Source organism: Hippocampus comes, unplaced genomic scaffold (assembly GCF_001891065.2).
Source record: "Hippocampus comes isolate QL1 unplaced genomic scaffold, H_comes_QL1_v1.1 scaffold237, whole genome shotgun sequence".
Classification (NCBI taxonomy): Eukaryota; Metazoa; Chordata; class Actinopteri; order Syngnathiformes; family Syngnathidae; genus Hippocampus; species Hippocampus comes.
Window position 1 is genome coordinate 740,534 of NW_017806159.1, and position 16,925 is coordinate 757,458.

The 16,925-nt window shown below is 42.7% G+C and overlaps 1 protein-coding gene across 1 annotated transcript; it reads right to left on the reverse strand.

Annotated features, from left to right (window-relative positions):
- Positions 1-5,965: 5,965 nt before the first annotated feature.
- Positions 5,966-16,666, reverse strand: asmt (acetylserotonin O-methyltransferase). Its single transcript, XM_019895492.1, has 8 exons — positions 16,195-16,666; positions 15,309-15,483; positions 14,324-14,453; positions 13,859-13,927; positions 11,561-11,679; positions 6,896-7,036; positions 6,443-6,565; positions 5,966-6,353 (listed from the first exon to the last, which is right to left on the reverse strand). The coding sequence occupies exons 1-8, from the start codon at positions 16,297-16,299 to the stop codon at positions 6,136-6,138; spliced, it is 1,080 nt and encodes a 359-aa protein (XP_019751051.1). The 5' UTR covers positions 16,300-16,666; the 3' UTR covers positions 5,966-6,135.
- Between the last annotated feature and the right edge of the window lie 259 nt (positions 16,667-16,925).

A 16,925-nucleotide genomic window follows, 5' to 3' on the forward strand; every position in this document is an offset into this window, starting at 1 on the left:
GTGTGTGTGTGTGTGTGTGTGTGTGTGTGTGTGTGTGTACTCGTGTGTGTAGTCTACCGGGCAGACATCATTGTCCTTAGTTCAATACGGCTGTCACAAGGCCATGAATTATGGAACCATCTGAAAGTGACAAAGCACGGCTTACAGCCAAGAGACACTTTTATTGAGTTTTGTGGCGTGTATGTGTGTATGTGCGCGTGGGTGTGTATGAGGTCATGTCAGAGCAATAAAAAGGACACAGAGCACCTCACCGTCACGCCACACCGGTTCCTCCTGTGCTGTGATGAGGATGTTTTCCATTCAATGATTGCAAACAGCTTTGAAACAATAATGGGAAGAGCTGAGGGCCATCCCACAACATGGCAGAGGCGCTGCTGTGTGACATTTTGCCCCAAACAACCTCAACATGATGCTGGGCTGCTCAGCCGTCTTTGAACCAAAGTGTCAAGTTATACTTCGAGAAAGGTGGGATGCCGTCAAGGGTTTTCAAGGCCTTTTCTGCTGGCTCAAACACTTTCACAAGCATTGACCTACATTTACAATTTGATCGAATTCTATTAATTTCTTTCTAACAGTCCATTAGCTTCATTGTATAGCAGGTTTGGCTGCAGTGGTTGCGGATTCTTTTGTCCAATCAGATTTCAGCTTCTTTTGTCCAATCAGATTTCACCTTCTGTATGTTGTGTAAATGTAATGTTCTTCGGGCCTTCGCAATATTGACTTGCTGGCGTCGATTTTACACCCACTGTTAAAATGACTGCTTCTTTCCTTTTCTTACATTTTTTTTCCAACAACTAGATTTTAGATTTACCACTCAGTCAGTATTTTTGCATGATCCGAACAGTGTCCAAGTGTCGCCCTCTGATTGGTTGAGTTAAATACACACACCAGAGATTGATTTTCAGGCATGGATGATGTTGGACATGTTTAAAATATATATATATATTTGACATGTTTAAAAAATATATATATATTTTCAAAGCTCACTTTTCAAGAAAAACTGGACACTGCGAGGATAGGTCAACCAACAATGCTGCCGGCTGGCTTGTTTCAAACCCCAGTTTTTTTTTTCGGGCGCCAGCCGTTGGTTTTGGAGGGGGATTTCTCTTCTTTAACAGCATGAGTACTTATGTAGCATTACTTTATGTTGCATCCGATGGTGTTATTAAGAGATGGATTTGGTCACTTACATCCCCAGTGAAGGCACTGGTCCAACGCTTAGTGATGATTAAATAGTTTGCGTTTTGGCACATCTGCATCGACACCTTATGTTTTATATGATATCGAAGATGCATGGGGGCGAGGGTAAAATAGTTTTTGTGACTGTTGCTAACTTTCAACTGTCAGTGAAAACTTTGGAATGAATACTATATTTGCATCACACAAAGAGCTTTAATAAGTGTGACGACACACGTGCACACACACACACACACACACACACACACACACACACACATGCTGAAAAACACAAAGTGCTCCATGAAATGGCCCAAAGTTGTTATCTTAAAGTTGCATCTTAGAGCCGGAGGGTGTGAGGGTGCGTGACTTCCGGAACAGATTTAGCATTTCCCCCCAAAGAGTGTTGTACTCTCACACTTACGCAAGTGAATGCAGCCAGGTGACTGCATCCCCAGTACTTCCTCCCACACAAAAATACCCACCGTTACGCGCGTGGCCCCAAGTCAGCCTCGTGTGTCATAATACTCACGAGACATTTTGTTCTCAACTTGTCATCTTCTTCCTGGAGGATACATGTGTGAAGGATAAAAAAAAAAAAAAAAAAAGTTGTACTAATTACGCGAGATGCACCGCGATTCAATAATACATTTGCAAATTCCTCTCTGGGTTGCACCCGGGCAGAAAGGAACAGGCGAGATGGCTTAAAAATGCATCAGAGGTCGCCCGCTTGAGCTGACCTCGAGCCATCAGAGTTATTTCGGGATTGTATGTTTCTCTGGTTTCACTTCAGGGAGAATGAAGGAGTCTAGACGTCCTCAGCTCACCTACGGTATATGCATCCCCTCTCTCTGTCACAATTCCCTTTCTTGTTATATATAGTGCTAGATTTACAGAAGCATCCGTGAAACCGGCTCAATTTGAACCAGAGGCTGCAGCAATAATAGCTTCATGAGATGAAGACGTAAATGGAAGCGATGTAGGCAGGAATGGAGCGGCGGGGGGGTTAAACATACGCAACTTTATCTCATCTCCAGTGCGAGAGAAGACATGGACCCGTGTCTAAATCATTGACGAAAGTACGACAAAAGCAACGGGTCAGTACTTGAAGAGCTGCTCTCGCATCTCACAGCACTGAAAATAATAATAGCAAGATGGGCTTTCACGGAGGCAAACACTCACTGTTGCTGAAAATCCGGCTCAATGTTATAACATCTATTCAACAGTGAGAAGAGAGCATTTTCGTGTGCACCTGTGTCACGTTTCAGCAGCATGAGAAAAGAATACTGGAGTGGTTCTCGAAAATTACTGACCGGTGTGTTGGCAATCCGAGAATTTTTCGTATTTTGTTGGTTTTTTTTATTTGTTCGTATGCTGCATATTGTATTAGAATATGATTCATGAAACACTTTTGTGTTATATGGATATATGGAGGGGTGGGGCATGCACGGAAGGGGAGACTCTGATATTTTTGGTGCCCATAATAAGAATTATTAGGCCGAGGCAGATGTTATTTTTATTTGTTTTTACAGCAACAGGAATATATTTATCTACCTATATAGATATCTATAAATATACAGCCTATTCCAGCTGTCTTCGGGCAGTAGGCGGGGGGCACCCTGAACCGGTTGCCAGCCAATCACAGCGCACACAGAGACGAACAACCATCCGCGCTCACACTCACTCCTACGGACAATTTAGAGTGTTCAATCAGCCTGCCATGCAGGTTTTTGGAATGTGGGAGGAAACCGGAGTACCCGGAGAAAAGCCACGCAGGCCCGGGGAGAACATGCTTAAACTCCACACAGGAAGGCCGGATTTTGGAATCGAACCCACGACCTCTGCACTGTGATGTCGACGCTTTCTCTTCAATCAAATGCAAAGCGGACATGCTGCCAGCCAGAGGATGCCAACTTTTTTGGGGTGGGGGAGGGGAGAGAAGGTCTTGCATTGCCTCATCTGGTTTCATTGTGCATGAAGACTTGGCCATGATAAAGTAATTCAGACGGAGACGAGGATTAAGTTAAGATCTTATATGAAGAAAATCTCAGAAAAGGTTCTGCAAAGAGTCAAAGCAATATATATATATCTGCAGCCATTAGTGTCAATTTCTTCTATCAGTGAGTCTCCGCACAGGTCAAAGTGTCGCCAGCCTCAGAACTTCATCCTTGCTCATTACGTTGACTCTTTGTAAAGCTGCCCTCGCGGATTTGACATCATTCTCATTTGCGTCGCTCGGAGGTCTGATTAATTCATAATTATCGTGAGAAAGAGAAAGGAGAGGTCGGACTTTGCAGGCGACTGACTACAGAGCAGGGATCCCTCTCAACAATCAACTCTGAATGTTGATTCTAATCAGTATAAGCCCCCCCCCCCAAAAAAAAAGCTTCCATTTGATATCTCTTTTCATGCACGAATACATTCATGGGTGATGTCATTATGTCGTAGGATAGTGGCCTTTCTTTTGTGCTAGCAAGACGTGCCACAAATTTGGTTCACTTTGGCGAGAGGATCGGGTGTCACTTTGTTGACATCATTCTGTCACTTCTATCTCTCTTGGCTAAGAATAAAAACAGTTGTGATCACGTGCACACGTTGAGCAAATATCAATCATATTCCGCTTTACGATTGATCCCGCATTGTGCGTACTGTTCAAAGTCAGATGGATTTGGTGACTCGTGGCCCAAAATGTTCATACGCTGCAGCAAATATGACCTTCATTTTTGGGGGTATTGTGGCAGAGTACTATACAAAAATAGTCACAACTGTGCATGATATTGAAAAAAAATAAACATACGGCATATTCATGGGTGAAGTCTGATTGTGAGAGCAGCTTGGTCGAGACCAAGGTCTCGACCAAGCTGCTCTCACAATCCCTCCGTTGTCTCCCTCTCGCTCTCTCTAATTAAACCTGCACTGCAAACTGTGCTGTCACATTTCCCGGAAGTACTACTCACTACATTATGTAAATGGGACTCTGTCTATCCCATCTCTGTCTCGTGTTATTATTTGAGCCTTCATTGTTCAGTCAGAAACAGCTGCTATTGATATACCACATTTTCTGGTCCTGTCTGTACTTTCTTTTTTTTTTTCCGTCATGCTAACTCCATCATCTTGAATTCACTTGATAACTGTGGTGTGTGTCCAATTCGGAGACGGCGTTAGGAGGCTAAATTCCATGAACGGCCGTAGCACGCAGTGCTACTGTGAAATATTAATAGCTTATTAGGAATTCTTCTGTGGATCTTGATGAGTCAAATTGTTGAAAATCCAGACAGCAAACCCAACCCCCGTCCGTCGGATTGTCACATTAAAACTATTCATCATTTATGGGTGCTCAAACTTCACGTCACAAAGTTTCATCGTCGAGATGCTGATTAGCCTCCCTTTCTCTTATGCGTCAAAAAGAGCCAAATTGATTCCAAAGATGGCCTCATCTATAATCTGAGTACGGTATGAGGTTCAGACAGGATTTCGAATTGAGAAATAAAACATGACATCCAAGCAAGTTCATCATCTTGTGAAAAAAAAAAAAAAATACGTATATGCCCACAGAGGGTCCAACTGAATTTTGTAGTGCAGTTGAATCCTCCCTTACTTTCAAAAAACATTTTTTTTCAACCTTTATGACCACGAATTTGCTCTTCCCCGGAAGTGCCTGAACTAATTTGTAACAAATGTAACGTCGTCTACATTGCTGTACAGTTTATATTCCCGGTGTGGTAAACATATGGCGAAACACATCAGGGAAAAAATTAAACCAGGTATGCAGGCACCATAGAGTCGTGATTCACAAATCTCAAAACCCAGACAGTAATGCAAGAGCAAGTGACATTAATTAAAAGGGGGAGGGAAAAAAAACACTCAAGTACATTGGAAGTTCCTTGGGTGCGAGTAAGAGGTGAACTCAATGCTCTCAATGTAATTACAGAGAAGACACACAGCTGGGTGGACAGCAAAAAATAGTCGAACCAACGTTAGTGAACAACTAGAAGTGCGCATTTGGCATCAGATGGAAATTTCACAAGTGGAGGAGCAATACAGTACCGACAAAGATGGATGTGGTTCAGGTTGGGACAATCGCTAGTGTGTAAACTTCACTTGCTGAAAAGCATCACTTCTCAGGTCTGCTGGAGGAAAGACTGATTAATTTGGTTCTCATCGAATATTGTTTGCACTTCCTGAGAACAATTAAAAATGAGACAGAAAAAAAAAAGTGGCACGGTGGATGATCGGTCAGCACGTCCGCCTCACAGTGCAGGGTACGATTCCGACTCCAGCTTACCCGTGTGGAGTTTGCATGTTTATCCCCGTGCCTGGGTGGGTTTTCTCCGGTTACTCCGGTTTTCTGCCACATTCCAAAAACATGCATGGCAGGCTGATTGAACACTCCAGATTGTCCCTAGGTGTGAGTGTGAGCGCGAATAGTTGCTCATCTCTGTGTGCCCTGCGATTGGCTGGCAATCGGTTCAGGGAAGGCTACAGGACGCCCGCGACCCTCGTGAGGATAAACGGATTAGAAAGTGGATGGAGGGATGATTTAAGAAAATAAATCAATCCAGTTGATTCTTGTTGATTTGTGTGTGTGGTTCCAGTTATTCAAATGTCTGGGAAAGATAAAGTATCTGCTGAAACATGCAAGGCATTTTTAGATGGAAATCAAACAATGACATGTGAGTCAATTTTCACGGGCTTGCATTTCCTGCGGGTTGAACTTTACGTTTGTAATAATAAAGTGGAATGGCGCATCGTATACAGTAGATCCTAGCATCAAAGTACAAAAATATGCTAAAACAGAGCAACACAAATTTAGGAATGATTATGTATAAATACGGTGGCAGTTTTGGTCAGAGAAGGGGTTTATTATGTTAGATATCCGAAACCAATCTGGGTCAATCTATCACAAAAAAATAGTCAATATTTCCTTTCAACAATGATTGTTTCATTTTTTTTCAAAGCTTATTTTTCTTTAAAGCCCAAAACCGCATCATAGATTTTGCCTGTGAGACGGTACTGGATGTCGGTGAACCCAGCGGCAGCCAGCAGGGCGCTGTACTGGGCCCCCGTTCTTTCTCGGCCCTCTGTCTGAACCAGCATGTTCAGGGAATAGAGCTGCGCCGTGAGTGGGCCGGAGCTATCCTCGTAAAGCAAGGCCTCCACCAGCAATACAGCGCCTCCTGTTGGAGCAAGTAAGAATGGCAGGTGAGTTTGTGACGTCGCAAGCTGTGTCGGGACCTTTCGTCAAACTATTCTTCTATTTACCAACCTGGTTTGCAGGCTTTGTGGACTCGACTGAGCAATTCTACGCAACGTTCGTCTGTCCAGTCGTGGAGAATCCTGGCGAGGATGTAAAGGTCTGCCTCTAGCAAGGGGTCTTTAAAGAAGTCCCCTAAATGGACAAACGCGTTTAGGTAAATGGAAAAACCCCAAAATGTGCATGTGTGGATGTAAGTATTTCATGACATTTTTATTCTGCGTGACGTTGCTTCCACAATATTTCTGGTAACGAAGTGAAGCCAAAGGCATGAGATGTGCTTCATTTGAAAGAGATAGTGAAACAATTTCATGTCTCGGTTTGGAAAAAAATGATAAGGGATCCAGCGTTCAACCGAAGAATGCAAAATTAATGCAGGTTATGGGGAAGCGTGTGACCGCGAGTGGTGCCGTGTGCATTCACCGAGAACTATTTTTTTTTTTCCCAGAGTGATAATGAAGTTACCTTCAATGAAGCTTATCTTGTGGTCAGCCTCCTTGACAAAATGTTCCCTGGACGTCTGCACCACCTTGGGGAGGTCAAAGATCGTCACTGCGCACTCCGGGTAGGCCGACGTGCACTGCCTGGCTAATGCTCCGCTGCAGCCTTGGGAGAGAACGCGAAGCACACAGAATTACTTTGAGTCACTGCACCATGAAGACACACAACCGTAATTAAAATGGGAGGAAATCACTCACAAACGGACAAATGAAGTCAGTGGAGTGGAGCAGATGCTTGCAGGTACGTCGCCATTATTATTTATTAGCTCATGATTTGTATTCGGTTGTGTACCTCAGCCTTAGGGACACGGTTCAGCTAACAGTCATGCCAATAAAGCAGACCAAATGGAAGTGAATTTGGAGTGACAGAGACACAGATGCTTCGTACACAAACAAAACACGGACTCTTATGGTTTAGGACGAAGAAGCGCTCAAGCTAAAGAACCCTCGATATGCATTGAGCTGCGGATTTGTCAACATTCAGCAGTAGTGTCCCCCCCCCCCCGTATAAGTCGATGCGTGAATAATGTCTAAAGTCACTTGTTACATGCACGGCTATATAAGTAGAGATTTCATTTTGCAGCATGCAAACGTCATACAGGAAAGCCACAGTCGAGATTAGAACCTCGTGCTATCCAATAGTGCGTCACGCTGCCATTTTTCAGTTTTATTTTACAGTGGTAGCTTCAGTATCACTATCGGTAATACCGTAATTTCCGGACTATAGAGCGCACCTGATTATAAACCGCACTCACGATATTTTTAAAGGAAAAAACATTTTGTACACACATAAGCCGCACCTGTCTATAAGCCGCAGGTGCCCACATTGTAACATGAGATATTTACAAAGAAAGACGGTGCACAGGTGGCCTTTAGAAAAATCTTTATAAAAGCCGCGTCATTAAATAAGCCGCAGAGTTGAGAGCATGTGACAAAAGTCGGGGCTTATACGTAGTACGGAAATTACGGTACTTATATGGCAGTTTGCATTCAAAATGCTACGTAAAACAACGTCTGCACCAGTGATTCTCAAAAGTGTGGCCTAAAAAAAAAACCAAGAATCACTGCCCCACTGCAGTTCAGTTGTATTTAACATTGAAGTTCAATACATTTGCATATAGAATCTTTAACCGATTTTGACGTTCCAAATATTGAAGCAGTGTTAACCCTTTCATGCACCCTGTAACCTGATAACATGACAAGCTGTCCATTGTAGTGACCGCCGTCCCTGAAAGGGTTCGGGTCCAAACTCTGCATCATGTTAAAGCTGCTTACAAGCTAAGCAACTGTTACATGGCGGGCTACTTTTGTTTTCTCTATTGTCTTCTATTTTTTCTTAAGTCTGTTGATTATCACACAATCACTTGGAAGGTGCTGAAATAGCACACGGGGTATATGGGGGCAGAGAGTGGGGCTATTATGGTCATCATTTTTTTTCTAATCAACCTCAATTTGAAGCAGAGGGTTATGGGAAAAAAAGCGTGTATGAATTAGGTAAAGGGACAGAAAAGCAGCGAGGTGGAAAACAGGATCAAAAGATCTCATTTTGAAAAAACAACAGCCGCGTGCGCGTTCGGGTCTTTTGTTCTTTCATTGTACGACACAACCCTTGACTTATGCTACCATGTGTATCTTGTGCCGTATGCCTTCCCTTTTTTTTTTTTTTCGTGAACCTTCGGTCAATATTCTTACAATTCTGTCTTTTGACACGCGCGCGCACACACACATTGGCCCTTCACATCAAACGGGCCAGAAGAGGCTGAAAATCAAAGAGCAACGCAGGGGGAGTAAAACCGAGCTCAACACAAACATAACAACATATGAGACCCAAACTGACCTGGATGAGTCCGTTTGTTAATGACCTCCTTTTATGTGAGCTTTGTGACTGTCGCTGTGCACCTTATGGGTTGTTGTCCGGCTCTCAAATACTCGGATGAGACCGCCATCACCGAGTTAAGATGTCAAGATTAGTGTTGGTGATGAAACTGTTGCCTCCTTGTGCTCCGTGAAACAGTAGGAGTTATGGCAACCTGCTATAATTGAAGTTCCAAGATTTAGAGGGTCAATTTTTCACATTTTCCAATTGCGAAATAATGAGGGGGGCAAAAAATAATGGGGGTCCTCTGTTTTAACACTGTTGTGTTCCTTGGTGGCAACGTAACCTGAATTTATCATCAAAAGGTGCTATAGTCCAACAATAAGCTATGCTAACAAATTTGTGAAGTCCTGATAACAGTAAATATTTGTATAAAAAGATTTCTGGGCATATGTATTCAACATGAATTACCGTATTTTCTGCACTATAAGGCACACCTGAAAGCATTCATATAATCCGATGCGCCTTATATATGGATCAATTTTCTGATTTCTTGGACGGCGTATTTTAAATCTTCTGCAAACGCTTTGTTACAGCTGCAGCGGTTGTGAAAGCTCAATATAAATAAAGCCGAATTGTATTGTATTCCCTTTTGTGTAGCGCCATCTAATGGATGCACAATGCATCCACAAACACTATTGAAGCTATACAGTATATAAAAACAGTTTTAAAATAGGCCAGTTATTGAAGGTGCGCGTTATACTCCGAAGTGCCTTATAGTGCGGAAAATACGGTACTGCAATATGCTTAAAATACTTCCAAAGACTTGCTATTTAAATAACATTTATAAATACATCTATGTAATTCAGATGGCAAATTTCAATTTCTTAACCAAACATTTTGTACTCTCTTTCATTGCATTTGACTGCACCAATGGATATGTACAAATCTGTGACATGAGAACACTAGAGTTGATTGGAACACTTCCAGACTTAAAGGTGGAACTAGGAATCTAAACTGTCGGTAGCTTCACCGGAATTTAGAGCAAATGTTAATGATTTGGAGAGAGTGGACATCAATTTCACTTACGGTGCCTCAAAAATCATGCAAAAAAAGTCAGACACACGCAACAACTATGACACTGAGAACACAGACGATAAGTAGCATTAATGATAAGACATGACATGAGCTATAACCAAAGCCGTAGATGTCTCAAACCATTTACAGATGCAACTAGGCATGCTAGGAAATTCCTTCTTCCACTCATTTTTCAAATGCCTTTGACTCCATTTCACTGGTTTTAAAATTGACAGATTTATTAACACTAACTGTTAGTGTATATATTGAATTTACAGCACAATAAACGTCAAGAAAATAACCATTTCCATGAACAACCTGCCACTGAAATGTGTTTAAATATCACCTCGACGTGAACTTAAGTGAGACACCTTCATTTACAACCAGCAACAATGACTTGACTAACACACATCCCTAGAAAGGTGCCATATGAATGGAATCCATCCTCATAATTATTATTCTTCATTACATCAATGATGCGACAGCGGCTTCAACATTCATCTCTGCCGCTTGGCACCAAGTTGGACAGCCGGACAGCCGGAGGAGCTGAGCAGCAGGTGTGTGCAGACGTAACAGATGTTGGGTGAGAGACGAAGACTTAATGGGACACTGTGGTCACGCCCTTCGCACCCTTGCTGTCCATTATGCACACACATTTTGGTCGAGGCGCACCATTATTATGCATCCCCGACGCATAAATATGAACACGCAGAGCTGCAACACGAAGTGCTGAGGAAGGATGTCCTCAGTGCGTGCGTGCGCGCCTTTCCCTCTTTCAGTGACTTCACAGCGCCCCTGCGCGGTTAGTTCCGGTATCACATGCAATTCGTCTTGGCTTGCCTTTAACTGTATGAGCAACACAAGCATGGTATTTTTTTTTCAAATGTCGTTGTTCATTTCACAAAGAAAATATGTTCACTTTTGAACTACGCTGTCAGCAGGCTACTCAGTTAAAAAAATTACTTTAAGCGGCAAACAATGAGCAAAATGGGGTGGCCCGAGCTTCGCCAGTGCATATAAATTATCCATCCATCCATCTCTTTTCTAATTCGAGGGTCACGGGGCACGATCCCAGCTCTCTTCGGGTAGTAGGCGGGGGGACATCCTGAACGGGTTGCCGGCAAATCACAGGGCACGCATAGGCGAACAACCATTCGCGCTCACACTCACACCTTGGGACAATTTAGAGATTTCCATTAACCTGCCATGCATGTTTTTGAAATGTGGGAGGAAACCGGATTACCGTGGAAAAAAAAAAACACGCAGGGACAGGGAGAACATGCAAACCCCCCACAAGAATGCCGCAGCCGGAATCTAACTCTTCACCTCTGGGTGTCTTGAAAGGCGCTTATAAATAAAATGTATTATTATTATTATTATTATTTATTACACTGTGAGGCCAGTTGCCCGCTGCGCCACCCGCATATAAATGATTTTATTTGCAAAATACTATACATTCAGAGGATCGGTGAGCTATTTCCTTGGTGGAAATCTACTAATATACTAATGACTAACCTTTCATGTCACTAAACTGTCATGAAGGCCACTCATGTTCCTAATTGGAGCCTCTCTATGAAGTGTGACGGGACAACAAGGGGACAGCATGAATATGGATGTGCACCTCAGCCAGCTGTCGCTCACTTAACACATGGCACTGACGGTTTGAAATGTTAACGGCCGCGAACCGACCACCTCGCCGAAAATGACTTTTACGGCGATGATCAAAACACGCTTTACCTCCGAGGTCACATATGACCTTGAAAGGCGAAAGGTCAAAGGCCGTGAGCACATCCCGACCACAGATGTTCCATATGGAATTCATGAGCTGCATGAACTTCACCATCTCCTCGTCAGACCTAAACAAGCGCGAACAACGGAAACCAGTGTTATTTACTGTCGCCATCATTCAGTGCTGTTTTGATACGTCGCTACATTGAGCTAAGAGCCGAGTCTTGCACGCGTGCGCTCACGAAAACACACACACACACACACACACACACACACACACACACACACACACACACACACACTGTTTATCCAATTGCAGAAAAGTACCACCCTATGGCGACACATTGTGTGTGCTTGGGAGAGACAGGCTGCTGCAACATAGAAGAGCCTGTGGTGAGTGCTGCTGTTCTGAGAAATCTCCACTTCATCACCCAGCACTTTACCATGCCACAGGGCGCACACACGCCCACACACACACCCACACACACACACACACGCATCAAAGCGTCTTCTATTCCGCAACGTTACAGATTTGCAAGTGTCCAGACTTGAGTGTAGTAAGAGGGTTGGGTACACAAACACAACTTTTGGATGACACACTAATCCCTCAAAGAACTTTGAAAGTGACTCAATGTTTTAAATGTTGACGTTTCCAGACTCGGATTATTAATGCCCAGATGTGAACAAGTCAAATGACTGTGGGGCCAAACAGTGACTTGTCATTTGTCATTGTGGTGACGTTTTATCATCACGTTCACCGCAAATACAACAGTTGACTGTTAACAACACAAGTAGAAAAGAAGAAAAAAAAATGAATTTAGAAATCTAGACTTCTGGCAATTTTTGAAAGGGACGGAGTTGTAAAATGTAGTGGTGTACACATAGACCCCTTGTGGTGCTCCAGCACCAGCCCTTTCGCCCTGGATGAAAGCGGGGTCCTTTCAGCAGCAGTCCATTTTTCCTCTTCATCATCAATTAAAAAATAGCAATTACCCTCTCTGTCATCAATTTCCACTCAAAGTGTTATAAATACCTGCCAGGCATTTATTTACGTCCTTGTGAGATTTGTGCCGCTATATTCTGCCCTTCACCTCTTTTGTTGATTGTGTCAACAGATACAAATACACAAGACATACAGTGTCTGATTGTTTTTTTCTTCACTGTATGAATAATTATGGCGAGCGGTGCCTTTTTTTTTTTTGCCTTAGCACAAATACAGCAAATAGGTGAGTTTTCAGTGTAAAATAGAGGATATACTATAGGTTCCGAAAGTAAATTTGCTAATAGCGAAATTATAATTTAGAGTAACTCAGGTTCATTTAACTTTTCTAAGCAGTGTACATTTTTGGGGGGGAATGAGCTGTCAAATTTTTTCTTTGAGACAGGCTGCAAAAATTACACATCTTGTTTTGAAAATGCCCCCAAAAAGCAAGTGAAAACAATTCCTGAGATAGAATCTGCGCATTTCTGTCTGGGCTCCAATTGGAGTTTTACATATTTGTCCTTGAAATGACATGAAATCCACCGAGAGGTTTCAAAAACATCTGACCGATTTAGAAAACACATCAATCAACTTGAAGCAAAGTGGGTAAGCGATACAAATAAGAGGAAGGCATTAATTCTGCTTTAATTTTCTCATTATGCAATCTTGTACGTGCTTTGAATCTCCAAACGAGTTTCTCTTTCTCTCAAGGTCTTTTTATTTTTATTCTATTTATTTATTTTTAAGTGTTAGAATTCATGCCATGCTCGCGACTTGACTAAATTATTCAGGTACATTATGCGGCTGGTTAAATGGCAAGGAGTAAACAAGTGTGTGAGTCATGCAGCCAGCTTTGAATCATTCTGTTGCTGCTCCAAGAAAGCCCTCGATGACTTCCGCGCTTGCTTCCTGTGCTAATTTCCCCCCCTCTCCGTATTCTCGGGGGAAATCAGCGGGGACAAACAACCGCGGCTCCTCATTTGGGCATTGTGAGCAGGAGTTGATATTTAGTTTTCTATCAATTAGCGGTGAATTACAAATTTATCATTCCGAGAATGGGCCATATTGTTGTCTGCGCGTTTCATATTTCGAAAATTCTCAGGTTGGCTTTTCAATGGCACCATTTCAGCGCAATCATCAGATGCTCTGAATTTTGTTTTGCTTTTCAGCCTTTTGCAATTTGAAAATTGCATTCCACAACACTATACAATTTGCAAAGTTAATTTGAATTGGTGGGATTGTTCACGCCTCGCCCACATTCCACCAATGCATGTGTACGATTCTTTATTTTACATTATATGTGTTCTTCAAAGCGAGTCTCTTACCTGTAGAGAGCCTGAAACAAGTCTTTGGAGCTCACGCCAAAGGCTTTCTCATATTGATTCCTCCCCTCCCTGCGACATACAAAAAAAAAAAAAAAACATTTTTATTTTTAAACTACACACCTTTTTTGTACTTGTGCATAACTGGTTGGATTTAAATTAGTGAAGGTGTCAAAAGTGACACTAAGCAAGCAAGCAAGCCAATGCTAGGGCACTGTTGACAAAACAACCATTCGCACCTTCCTACAGTATGGAAAATTTTGTATTTGAGTAACCGAATCTGCAACACTTTTATTTCCAATTAATTTTGAATTCTCCTTATTAATCCAACCCTGAAAGACCGAATACTGCATGTAACATATTTGATGAGGCTTGATCCCAAATATGGCACAAGTAACTTTGGGTGTCCATCCAACCGCCTCATTCATCCTATCTTATATGACTGAAATGCCCCGAGGTGTCACTGACCGGACAGCATCAGTCAGGTAGTGCCAGCAGAGGTAGATTGTTCTGGAACTGTACTGGATGGAGTGGTAGAGCGTTGCAGGACCAGAGCGGGTCAGGTAGAGGCTGGTCTCCTCTGTGTTACTGTAAGAGACTAACAAAGGAGATGACTGCAAATGAGTTCCTGCGGGTGTCCGTAAACCTTTTCACTTTTCATCATGAGACGGTGGAAAAGCGGAACAAAAGAGAGAAAAGGCAACGACAGTCAGGCCTGATCACGTCATCGACATCTTGACATAACAAGGAAATGAATTTCAAAAATGTCCTCAAAATTGTCTTGTATAATCATTGATACAAATGTTCCAAATGCAGTAAAGGATGTCTTACCACTTTTGTATTTTGACAATTTCTCTCTCAGCACATGAAAACAAAAATGCGGCCAGGTCAGGGTACCGATCCTTTTGGTTTGAACTAACCACACAGTACTTAGCAATCAATCAGTTCTTTTTTTCCGTTTGGGCAACTTTATTTTCCCTGTTCAGTTGGAGTTCACGTGAATGCATTTAACATCGAACAGACATTCCCTCATAAACTATTTATTTTTATTTTTTTTCCCCGCATGTCGCCATCGCGGCCTCCGTTCTCTCGCCTCCTCCTTGATGACGCCACCAGCCACTTGAACTCTAACCCTCCGGGTCCTAACAAAACTGGTGTAATTACAGAAAATTTGTGAAAAATAAAAATGACAAAATAAGGATGCTGCCCTTACTGAATATGTATCTTTCCACACATGAATGAAATATAAATCCTTCAGCACTTCCAGGTCTCAACACCTGCACATTTTAATAGTCCCTGAAAGTTTGAAGATGTGTCCAAAGCTGTGACCAGAAATTGATCTGACAATTTGAGTAACGGTCGCAGAGGTAAAAAACAAAACAAACCTACAAGTGCTGTCTCAGATCCGTCTCATGAGGTGTCTGCATAGCGCAGTATGTAGCGGTCCGTTTACCTCGTCCATTTTGCTGGTGTGTCTCAAGCAGCTGAAGGCCACAACAGGCCGCCAGTAGCCTCTGGGTTCCATCGAGACTGGCCCCAACCGCCTGGCTGACGTCGTCAGCAGACAGAGGGCGTCCTGCTCCCAACAACACGTCGAAAACGCCCAGCTCGCAGGCCGTGAACAAAGTCTGGCTCAGAGGAGAAGAAAAGGCGAAAGTCGGGTTGCATTCAACAGAGCATCAATAGTATTATTCGCGAGGGGGGAGCAGGGGACACTATATTGCCCAATAAAATAGTTTTACACGTTAAAAGGCTTTTCTATTAAAACAGTGCCTTACTTCTTTCAACACTTCCTTCTGTTCCAAACTTAATTTGCAATGTGTGTTTCAATAACTATATCGCACTGGTCAACAGCATGTGTCAAGCATGGCTTTGTGTGTCTCTAAACGTATTTTTGACGCTTATTTCAAAAAGCCCGTTGCTCGAAGCACAACAGGTTTTTGAGACGTTTTCGTTTTTTGTTCATAACATATAAAAATCTGCGGAACATGGATTTTACCATGTGCTGTCATTCTCGCTGTGACGTTTCGGGAAAAACCTACGCCCTGTTGCTAAAGCTAACTCTTAATTCACAAATAGAACTATTGTTGCAGCTCCGAAACAAGGAGAGCTTTAGTGTTTTTTTTAAAACGTACACTTTAATAATGCTTTTAAGACCCTCAACGAATACAGAAACGTCTCTTGTCGGACTACGTGCCTTTTTCTTCTGCCGTTCGACTCCAGAGGCGCTCAAAGACCGCCTCCGAAAACGTAAATTAACGTTAACTCCAATGACACTAACAAAATCGAAACTAATGCACCAAAACAGAAAATCAAGGGGGTCTGGAAGTGTGCGCTACCTTGGAGACAAGGAAGCCTTCCATGTACTCCAGTATCTTCCTGGGATATCTTCCAGCATCAGGCGAAGAAGCCTCAGGTGAGTCCATCACATGCCGACCGGCCATGGACCACAAACTCTTACCGTTCTTCGTCCTATGGAAAAAAAAAAAAGCCGTTCCCTGCAAGGTGTCTGTCAAGTGGAGAGAAAGACTGACTAAATGCCACAGAAAGTTCCCATCTAGCAGTGGGCTAAGGTGATTAGAGGCCGATAACCCAGATTAGTGCAGGGCCTCCTTCATCCGCCACTGGACCATGAAAGAAAACACACTGCAGCCTTGTTCACTGTCACTCACACTCCAATTGAGACTTTCACTGTAGACAGACATTTGGCACAATTTAACACTTGCACCTTTGTGTGAAGAAGACCTGAAGGCATCCCAGCGCATAAAACTAATCCAACATTTGAGATGAATTTAAATGTAATTTGTGAGCCAGCTCCACATCAGTGGAGTCAAATGTTATGGATGAAAGGAAAAAAAAATTCAAAAAGACACATATCGAACTTTGCCACTACCAGCAATTGGGAGCTCACTTTGTCTTTTGTCTACTTCTGAAGACAAACCGTGTGTCCCCAAAAATAAATGCGTAAATCAGCAGTTACATTCCTTTCAGTTAACCTGAATGCAAGGTACGCGCAAAATCATAGCAGGATGAACGAACATACAAAGCTTGGAAGTTTTATTTACTTTGT